Genomic DNA, 11,340 nt, shown 5'->3' on the forward strand with positions numbered 1-11,340 from the left:
CTTTTAAGAAATAGACTATAAAAGTGTCACCTATTTTTCTCCTCGTGCTGTTCTCTTCAGTACACAGCTCACTTGAGGTTTACAAATCAATGGGCTATCCTGTAGGCACACCAAGTAATTGGGGATTTGGCCACTAGAATGAATTTCCAGGACCAGATGTGATTTGGAGGGACTGTAAGAGCATTGACTAGCACCTTGGAATGTCCAGTGTTCTTTATTAGAAAGTCTCCTGTAGACTTCGATATATTCTCTGTGCCTTATCTTCCTCAGCTCTAAATGTAGGGTAAAAATAGTACCTACCTCGTCAATACGCTATCCTTATCCTTAGAAAGCTGCCTACCGTATAGTAAATGTTCAAAAATGTTGGTTAATATTAATACTGTTATAACTACAAGCCAAATTCCAGGGAGTGGACCAATTCAGGCTGAATTAGAGGGTATAATGTTTAGCTGTACATCGGCTGGTATGGGAGGGGCACTGAGGATTGTAATTTCCAAGAGTAGTGAAGTTTTATTCTGTGATGTTCTGTGTTTAATCCTTGGTTTCTGCCCATGCTGTTTGTTGGAATGCTTCCTCTGGCACAATTGCACACAAATGTAAACGTTAGAAAATGATGCTTGAATTTCTAGGAATCCCGGGTTAAGAAAGTAGTAGGATCTCTAGCATGTATCAGGCTTGAGGGAAACAATAAAATTCAGAGTTCGTCTAAAACTTGAACCAGAAATAAATGAAAATGTGAAAAAGAAAGTGTTCCATAGGATTTCCATGTTCCTACACAGATGTCTTCCTCCAGTCACATTGTATATTACTTTCAAGGTGTATTTGGGTTGGGATACATAATCCACAATGCGGAGGTGACGAGCTGAGCAACGAATGAACCTGTGACTAACACTCGCCGAAAGTGGAAGAAAGGGTTTATAGAAGCATTTTTATTCTTCTCCTTGGTTTTTACTTGTGCCACTTTTCTTGAATGAGCCCAAATTGTGTTTTGTTGTGTTTTGTTTTTTTCCCTTGCAGTGGAGTCCTTTAATACTCAACCCCAGTTATACTATATTGCACTTTCTAGGAGCTACAAAGGTAGTTTCTCAGCATGGTGCTTTGTTCTTGCCGACACATTTTTCTTTTTAAATGGTTATGGCAGCATGCTCTCTCATATCACTCCATTTCCTGCTTACCACTTTGAAACATGCATCTGTTGCTTTAAGGCGGCCGAAGTTCATAACAGTCTATTAAGTGTGGAAACTTTTCCTATCACCTCATCATCTCTGGGTAGGAAACTTCTGGGTAGCTTGGTTGTGAAAATGGAAGGCTGCCTCCTCACAAAGTAAGGTCAATAAGACTTGCATGGTGTTGTGTAGACATGCTGTGAGCTGCCATTTTCTTGGTTTGAATATACTTCAATGGCTGTAAAATTTTGTTTTGTGTTCATTTTTCATGGAGCTGTCATGTCAAAGGCAAGCGGTTGCCACAATGGGATTTGCTTAACTTGCGCTTCATTCTTTTGTGTCTTCAGAACAGACAGCTCCAAGGTCTGAAGGGATTGTTCAATAAGAATCCCAGGCACGGTTCTTCGGAAAACAATTCCCATTATGTTCGGAAACGATCAATTGGAGATAGAATTCTGCGACGCACCGCCAGTGCTCCAGCCAAAGGCAGAAAAAAGAGCAAAATGGGCTTCCAAGAAATGGTAGAGATAAAGGATTCTGTGTCTGAGGCTGCGAGAGATCAGGATGGTGTCCTGAGGAGGACCACACGGAGTCTGCAAGAGCGCCCTGTCTCTATGCCTGTTGACAAAAGTCTGCTGGGGGCTTTGTCCCTACCTGTATCTGAAACAGCAAAGGACACTGACGGAAAAGAAAGCTCCCTGGGTAAGATGCTTTACGTTTCTCTAAGAATAAATCCTTTGAACCCATATTCTGGTCCCTGGTTACCATTAGGACCTGGTTGACATTTTATAGTCAAAGTAAAAATATACTAAAAAATAAGTCATTTTTAATGTTACCTTTAGACAGGATTTTAAACTTTGGGAAGAGGGCGGTAGAAGAGCTATTTTCTAGTCACCTAAAGCCTTAGAATCACATCGAAGTTTGTAATTGATAGGGGAACGATCAGGTGTGATGGTACAGAGCCCGTGGGTCTGCGAGGTGCCGTGCAGGGAGGTGAAACCTGCGAAATAGGAGCAGAGATCTTGTTTTACCAAGTGGGTACAAATGTTACTGATGGTTCTGAGGTTAAATAGAATCATAGTGATTCTTCTGAGGTTAACTGTAGTTGCATTTCTTCCCCCAATGTATAACACATTTCCATGATTGGAAATGTTTATGGAGAATGAAGTAAAGCCAGATGTTAACAGCAAGCCGTCTTCTTTACTTGAGAAATCTTTGCTTCTTCAAGAGGTAGCTCAGGTGATATTTTCCTGTGGTCTCATTTCCTTGATCCCCAGATACTGGCAGGGAAGGAAGCATGTCCATGGTTCCTGTCCGGTTATAGGCTCCTCAAGCATAGGGACCAAGCATTACCCATCTTTTTCTTAATCTGAGCATAATGCTTTTTCATTCATATCAAGAACTTGATAAAGAATGATGCCTGCTTTGCACGGTACCAAAGAGCTCCTGAATTGTGTCAGTGACTCCTTCCCCCGCTCTTGGTAATTTAAGCACCAAAACTGTCCATTTGATGTCTCTGCAACAAGAGTTTTAATTAAATCAGAATCCTGTCAGACAAATATGATGTGATACCTATTTACTTTAGGAAAATACTCCTGTTATCAATCAATCTAATTTCAGTCTTCTCTTTTCTCACAAACTTCATTTTGCTTATGTGGATTTTTATTATAAGATATTCTAAGGGAACAAATGAATTTTTGAATGGCTTATTTGAAGAGAAAAAGAGAATTTAAAGGTTTGAAATTTTGCTAGGAGCAGTGTCAGAGAAGAGATGAAATACATACTTTAAGGTTTATTTCAAAACCCCATTTTGGGGGAAGATAAATCTGTACTCAATAGAAATCAGTACTGGTTAACCCAGAAAGCAATATTTAGTTGGTGTGTGTATCCTCCCTTTAACAGCTATATAGGTTTGTCATTTTCATGTATATTATATGAGACTTATGGTAACAATTGAACAAACATAGCCATGCAATGATTCAAGTTATAATGGAGAAAAAAAAAAGTGGAGAAAATGCAGTATACAAAATTCTGTATATAATTTTGTCCCTCTAAAGAAGGTTACAGTAGCTATCTCTGAGTGGTAACATCATAGGGTATTTAATTTTTCCCTTGATAATTTTTGGGTTTATCAAACTTTTTATGATGGATTTTTCTTTAGTTAGGAAGGTATTTGGTAAGTTAAATAAATTCTTCTTTTTTATATATCCTGACTGAAAGCATTAAAAAAAGCTATTAATTAGATCAAGGATAATTGAACATTTGATATTATCTTAGCATTATCCTAAGCATGATGGAGTAGCCCAAAGTATTGTGAATTTTGTGTTTTTATAGCTTTCCATACGGTGCCCAATATTTTACTGCCTCTTTTAGGGGAAAATGCAGTATGAAATTTGTGTATTAAAAACAAAAATATGATTAACAAAAAATTAGATATTAGCACCAGCATAGAATTGGTGACCAAGTCTTTAATTTTACACCTCAAATAGATACTGGTATTTTAATACATTTATTGTACCTTGTAACCTGCTTCAGAACCTGATTAAAGTAGCTGTTTTGCCAAGATGTTTTTTAAAATAATATGATTTGTGATTTTTACTAATACATGTGTAACTTTGAAAGCTTATAGTATCTTGCTTACAGGTACCACAGTACTTCGTTTAACAGAACTGTCTTGTTCTATTTTTATTGCCATGCTTCTGTGTAGTACAAATCTGAATAGGAAACAACTTAAGGTAATCCTCACTGTAAAAGTATGGTAACTCATTGACATTTTTTTTTGACAATGAATATTACATCCTTAGCTGATGTAATAGATACTCAAAGGGAAGCTTCAGTGAAATTCCTATATAGTTTACCATTTATTCATCACACAGACACTTTGTTACAAACCTCTGCAATCCATAACTATATTCTGTCACGATGTAACAGATCTGCATTCTCCATTTGTCTGTCTGAAGACAAACATGAGTGTTTGCAGGGTCTATAAAAAGCGATACATGTTACCTAAAATGTTCTTTGTTTCATTCAGCAGAAGATAAGGATGGAAGAAAAGGGAAGGCAAGTGTAAAAGACCAACATTTTCCAAATTTCAACAGAAAGTTGTCCTCTTCCTCTAGCGCTCTCCTACACAAAGACATCAGCCAAGGCAACTCCATCACGTCTGTTGCCAGCATGGCAATCACGGGAGAACCGTGGGGAGTGCCAGGTCCTAAGGGTGGGAGAGCCAAAGCAAACGTGTCAAGTGATTGCCGGGAACATGAATGCCCCAGCCAATCCCTCTCCCCGCGGCAGCGTTTGGTTCTTGATCCTGCCGTTACTCCAACACAAGGTCTGTGTGGTGTGAAAACCAAGGAAAGTGGCAATGTGGGGGGCTCTGTGGAAGAGAAAAGCACGTTGCCAGGAAGCATTTTCTCTCAAAGCAATTTGGAGATTAAGAACTTGGAAGGTCACTGGGGTAAGGGCCGAGCTGCAACATCCTTTTCGTTGTCAGACGTCTCTACGCTCTGTTCTGACATACCTGACTCACGTTCCACTGCCGTTCTGCAGGAGAGTGAAATTTCCCATCTTATTGACGATGTCACTTTAACGAATGAGAGCGAGCCGGGCAGTTCCATCTCTGCCCTGATTGGCCAGTGTGAGGAGGCCAGTGATGAGGCAAACCTCACAGTCGTTTCTCACGTCCATGGTGCCAGTGCCGTGTCACGTCATTCTCCCTTGCCCCCCTTGGATGGAAAATTGCCTTTCAGGCATGACTTTTCCATGGGAAAACCTAGGTCATCCTTCCTGTGCTCATCTCCTGAGCCAATTGCTTTCTCAAGTCCCGAGACTTCCAAACACTCCACACACACAGTTTGCGAAACTACCTGCACTCCTGTCTCTAAAACCAAACCAGATGACAAACTTTCTGGTAAGGCCGAGACGGGGGCTGTGGAAAACAGCCTTCCTGGGTCCTCTAACACTTCTCACTGCCAGTTACCAAAAAGTCCCAACCATGGAAAAGACTGGGAAATGCTAAAGAACCACGGCCCTGCCACTTGCACGGACTCGACGCTGGAAGATGTAATAGCCGATGCCACTCTCTGTTTAAATTCTGGAGAGAGCAGTCTCGTGGAAATGGATGAGGACTCAGAAAACCTGTCTATAACAGCCTATGAATATAGAAGAGAGGACACAAGTCACCTTGATTCTCCTTTAAAACTGAAGTACGGTCAGGATGTGGTGGAACATTTTCAAAGAGGTTTGAGAAATGGCTACTGTAAAGAGACTGTCCACTCTTCTGTCTCTGAAATCTTCAACAATATTCAAGATGTCAAAAATCAAAGCATTTCCTGTCTAGCCTATCAGGGTGCTGGTTTTATGCATAACACCTGCTCAAATTCCAATGCAAAAACGAACCAGACCTGTGTGCCCCTGTCTAGTGATGAAGCCACGCATGCCCCCGCCCCCAAGCAGCCCACACATCCTCCCCTGCCTGCTCTGAAGCTGCCCAGTCCTTGCAAATCCAAAAGTCTGGGGGACCTAACGTCAGAGGACATTGCCTGCAACTTCGAAAGCAAGTACCAGTGTATCAGTAAGAGCTTTGTTACAACTGGCATTAGAGACAAGAAGGGTGTGACTGTGAAGACAAAGTCCTTAGAGCCTATAGACGCCCTGACCGAGCAGCTGCGGAAGCTTGTGTCTTTTGACCAGGACGAGGGCTGTCAAGTGCTCTACTCAAAGCAGGATGCCAACCAGTTCCCCAGGGCACTGGTCAGAAAGCTGTCATCCAGAAGTCAGAGCAGAGTGCGCAATATTGCCAGTCGTGCCAAGGAAAAGCAGGAAGCCAACAAGCAAAAAGGTGTAAACCCCAGCCACGCGGGAGGAGTGGTTCTTCGGAACAAGCCGTCAGCGCCCCTGCCTGCGGGCAACCGGCACTCCACCGGCTCCTACATCGCAGGCTATCTGAGGAGCACCGAAGCTGGGGGCCCGGAGGGCCGCGGCATCCCCGAAGGGGCGTGCGCAGCCTTGCGCCCTGGCTACGTCGACCAGTTTTGTCCGGATAATTCTGTTTTGCAGACCGAGCCAAACAGTGATGACAAACCAGAAATTTATTTTCTTTTGAGACTGTGAATTACGTAAAGCTGCATTTTCAGTGTTTACAAGGTATTCCGTAGAGTTGTCAGAGTTTTCGGTAAATACGGTCTTGGCTTTGAAATGATTTTAAAATGTATTTTTAAACTTGTGCTTTGGTCTCCCTTTGACTCCACATGTTCTTCCTGCTTATGTGTTTGTATATAGATTGGGGTGACATTTCCCATGTGCATATGATCTCTCTTCCCCGAAGTGTAAATGCCGTCAGTAAGAAATATGTGCATGCCCTAGGTGTGACAGTTCTCAGCGGCTTGGGTTATGATGTGTGTACGTTTCTTTACCACCCCCTTTGCTCTGTGTCCTCAGATCACAGTCACAAATGTAGTCAGTTTTACTCTCAAATTGCTGAGTTCGTTAAGAAACTTTGCAAAGGACAAAGGGGTACATTCTTTATTTTAAAGCTATCATCATCATTCCTAGTTTTCCTTCTTTGCTGAGAAGCCCAAACTCATTTTTATAACTCAGCTAAAAGAAGATTGAAAGAGTTACCCTACCTTTTAAGATTTCTCTACCCCAGGCAGAATAAGAGTTCAAAGGAGATTGGTAGCTCTTCCCCCCACACCCTCTCATTTTAGAGTAGGCTGGGAGGGTGTGAGGGAGAAAACAAACTTCTGTATATAGAGACAAAATTGTTTGTTTTACATAAATTTTGTTACATATTTTTGCTAACGGCTTTGTATGTAACAAGAACACAGTTGCCAAGCTATTTGTTGTACTTTTGAATTTTCTGATTAAATTATAGACTGCAAATAATGGCTTTCAGAACGAGGGACTTCTGTCAGACGCTAACAATAATTGTAGCACAGATTGAAAACATCCCCAAAGCTGTCGAGCAAAAAAAAAAACAAAACAAAACAAAACAAAACATTTTTCTCATAATAAAATCCAAGTAAGTAGATAATTAGAAGAAACCTTTTCCCTTCACGGAGCCACGTAACTATATTTTAGAACCAACATACGTTATTTTCACTGTGAATCCATTTTTTATTGCATGTTCAGATGTCCCTCTCTGCTTTTTTGTAATATTAACTGCAATGATGTTCTTCTTGGAATTCATGGAAATGTAATTAAAGCAGATTTTTAAACACTTGGTGAGTGTTTTTTTCAGTTGCAGCTCATATGTGACTGCTGAGTAAGGGACCCAGAGCACTCAGAAATATTTTCCTTTTCATCTGTTCACAGCAGAAGATAGCTTCTACAGGGGATAGGTTTAAGCAGCAATTTATGTCTCTGAGTGTTTTCATTATGCCTTTAAAGACCATATTTGTAAGGTAACTTGAAAAGAAATCAAATGTAATGAGTTTCTTGCATTTGTGTTGCTATTGCTAGTTTAAAAATAATCCTTCCCAAATCCTGCCCTGGGCGTGGGGACAGGCAAGATGCTGGGTTCAGCAAATCAGACTACTTGAAGCTTTGTTGTGTGGGGAAAGAGTGGTGCGAAAAGCAATCGCACCCTGATGGCCCTAAGTCCCCAACTCAGAACTTTTCCCCAGTGCTGAGGGTCTTCTCTTTGGACAAACACTGGGATGCTGGTTGGGGTAGTTGTGTCCTGGTGAAAGGGAGAGGGACCCAATTTCATTCCCTTAATGAACCTGAGATATTTTTGTCTTTTGGGGGGTGGTTCGAAACCTACAAAGTTGTATCCTTAGACCTTGGCTTGTTTTTAAAGTACCCTTATCTTAAAAGAGACTGACATAATGTAAAGTTGTTGAAATTCACTTGCAAAGGGGTAGAAGTTAGCTGCCTTGTTTGATGGAATTGGTATTCTTATAAAAAAAAAAAAATCCAAGAGTTTACATTTGGATGTTAACCCTATTTCAAAGTGGTCTAGTGGTGACATAAATAGTTGATGTCAAGTGATGGGTTATCAGACCCACCCCCCAGCACCATGTGCGTCTGTTACCCACACAAGTAGTATTCTTCTCCTGATAGGACTTAAGAAAAAAAAGGAGAGAGCAAATTCATACATACTATGTGGGACTGCTAATAAAGAAGAGGAAGCAATAATGCTTGACTTTTACTACAAGCTTTCAGTGTTCAGATTAGACTCCTGATTAGGATTTCACTTGTTTGGAGGATGGATCAAGGACTCATTCAGTCACAAAGAAATCACATAGCAAGTAAAATCTCAAGCAATATATTAACAAGTTTTCCAATTTTTTTTTCTTTTGAGAACTAGCAAGACACCCCCTGTCTCTGCAAAGTGTGACTACAGCAAGCCCTGTGAAGTGTCAAAGTTTCTCATCTGACTCCTTTCTTAGAGACCAGACAGACTGTTCCAAGGCTGAGCGGCAACAGGTGCCTGGGAGAGTTGTCTCCAGCAATAGCAATATCCACAGAGGGTGAAAGTAAAGCTTCTTAATATAAATCTGACCAAGCCATCTTCAAACCCTTTAGTGGATCCCCATCATATATGAAATAAGCTTCCATAGCCTTGCATACAAGGTCTTCTTTGATTTGATGCCCTTGTCTGTTTCCACCGCCTAGTCTCCTCTGTCTTGGAATGCCCTTTCCTTCTTTGCTGACTACATTTTCCATGATGTGTCCTGGGGGATCCTTTCCCCTAGAGAGCTTTCTGTGTCATCTCCTTTCCCCTACCTGTACCCAACCCATTAGGGTTTTGTGGGAGGTGGGGGGCTTTGATTCCACTCCATTGTATAAGTTTGTTCACATGTCTGTTTCTTCCACTAGACTTAGACCTCTCTGAGGACTGTGATTGTGCCTTGTGCCCTTTTCCTAGCTCAAGGCCTGGTACCTATTTGCATTTGGTAAACATTTGAAAAATTGGTGAGTAAGAGAACATGAGGAAAATGTGAAAGAAAGCATGTGTCTGGTATCCGTTTGTTGTGTGCATGGAAGGAGGAAGAGGTACGGAACCTTGTTCCAAGTAGTTTGAATGGTGATAACTGAGTATATCTTTGTTTTCCTTTAACTTTCTCATTTCCTTGTTTCCATCCAGCCCTTTCTTCCTTTTCTTTCCCTTTTAATGTAGTATCTGTCTAGTCATTTGTCATGAGTAAGAGTAGCTGATTTTTTTTAAAGCATTCTGCAACTTAAAAAGACTTTTATAGGTGGTGCATCTCATTTGGTCCTTACAATTTCACAAGGAGTGGAGGTTATCTCCATTTTATAGATACCGAAAATGAATCTCAATGGACATGTGATTTACCCAAGGTCATGGGGGGGGGGTAGGAAATAGCCAAGTAAGGTTACTGCAACTCCTACTATGGTTTTCTTTCCCCTTTCTTTCCCCTACCATTGCTTTTCCTGAAGCCTTTAATAAACATTTAGTTAACATCTACTCTGGGCTAGGCATTCATCTGGGTACTAGTATTATGACAATAGGGACTTGTGTTTAGGGAGTCACAAGCTGGTAGAAATGCTGAGACATGATATACTGGTTTTGTTCCAGATGTCCAAACAATTAGGAACTTATTACATATGGTAGTTGAAAATGGAAGGAAAGAATTAGAAAGTTATGTTGCTGTACATATGATATCCATGAATACCGCACTTTAAAAAATTAATGAACTGTCTTTTAAAGAGTTTCAAATTCACAGCAAAATTGAGTAGGAGATAGAGTTCCCGTATACTCTCTGTCCCTCCTCCCCCATATGCACAACTTCCTCCACTATTGACATCACATTTATTATAATTTATAACCCATGTTGGCACATCATCACCCAAAATTCGTAGTTCACGTTAGAGTTCATGCTTGGCATTATAGAGTCTTGATGTTTTGATGAATGTATAATGATAAGTATGCACCATTGTAGTATCATACAGAATAGTTTCAATGCCCTAAAAATCCTTTGTGCTCTGCCTATTCATTCCTACCTCCAGCAAACCCTGGAAACCATGATCTGTTTACCATCTCCATTAGTTTTACCTTTTTCATAATGTCATATGCTTGGAATCATATAGCATATTCATACAGGCTTCTTTCACTTAGTAATATGCATTTAAATTTCTTTCATGTCTTTTCAGAGTATAATAGCTCATTTCTTTTTAGTGCTGAAAATATTCCATTGTCTGGATGCACCATAGTTTACTGATTCACCTACTGAAGGACATCTTAGTTGCTTCCAAGTTTCAGCAATTATGATTGAATTTGCTATAAATACCTGTGTGCAGGTTTTTGTATAGACATAAGTTTTCAATTCGTTTTGATAAATACCAAGGAACATGATTACTAGATCCTATGGCATAAGAATGTATTTAGTTTTGTAAGAAACTTCCAAAATGTCTTCAAGAGTGGCTGTACTATTTTGCATTCCTATCAGCAATGAAGGAGAGTTCTCATTGCTCCACAACCTTGCTAGTGTTATTCTTCTTCTTCGATATTGAGTTGGCTATTCTGAGTCTTTTGATTTTCATATAAACTTTATTTACTTTTTTAAATATTTATTTATTTGTTTTTTTTTTCAACATTTATTTATTTTTGGGACAGAGAGAGACAGAGCATGAACGGGAGAGGGGCAGAGAGAGAGGGAGACACAGAATCGGAAACAGGCTCCAGGCTCCGAGCCATCAGCCCAGAGCCCGACGCGGGGCTCGAACCCACGGACCGCGAGATCGTGACCTGGCTGAAGTCGGACGCTTAACCGACTGCGCCACCCAGGCGCCCCTATTTGTTTGTTTTTTGAGAGAGAGAGAGAGAGAGAGAGAGAGAGACAGAGTGTGAGTGAGAGACAGTGAGTGTGAGTGAGTGAGAGTGTGAGTGAGAGACAGAATCCGAAGCAGGCTCCAGGCTCTGAACTGTCAGCACAAAGCCTGACACAGGGCTTGAACTCACAAACCACAAGATCATGACCTAAGCCAAAGTTGGATGCTTAACTGGTGCCCCTGGTTTTCATATAAACTTTAGAATCGGTCAGTGTCCACAAAATAACTTTGGGATTTTGATTGGGATTATATTGAATCTGTAGATCAGTTTGGGAAGAACTGACATCTTGGCAATATTGAATCTTTCTGTGAACATGCAGTACCTTTCCATTTATTTCATTCTCCTTAGATAGCTTTCATCAGAGTTGTATAGTTT

At 40.7% G+C, this 11,340-nt stretch overlaps 1 protein-coding gene across 8 annotated transcripts in view; it reads left to right on the plus strand.

Annotated features, from left to right (window-relative positions):
• PLCH1 (phospholipase C eta 1) overlaps nt 1-7,386 on the plus strand; it is a 221,236-nt gene extending 213,850 nt beyond the window's left edge. For 5 of the 8 annotated variants that reach the window (XM_045037407.1, XM_045037406.1, XM_045037405.1 and 2 more), the window contains 3 exons: nt 1,018-1,077; nt 1,514-1,868; nt 4,198-7,386. In XM_045037407.1, the coding sequence (XP_044893342.1) occupies nt 1,018-1,077; nt 1,514-1,868; nt 4,198-6,278 (2,496 nt within the window). In that variant the 3' untranslated portion in view covers nt 6,279-7,386. The remainder of the gene's footprint in view (nt 1-1,017; nt 1,078-1,513; nt 1,869-4,197) is intronic. The other 3 variants (XM_045037408.1, XM_045037410.1, XM_045037411.1) reach the window with 2 other exon arrangements.
• Nucleotides 7,387-11,340: the final 3,954 nt, after the last annotated feature.

Source organism: Felis catus, chromosome C2 (genome assembly GCF_018350175.1).
Source record: "Felis catus isolate Fca126 chromosome C2, F.catus_Fca126_mat1.0, whole genome shotgun sequence".
NCBI classification, from domain to species: Eukaryota; Metazoa; Chordata; class Mammalia; order Carnivora; family Felidae; genus Felis; species Felis catus.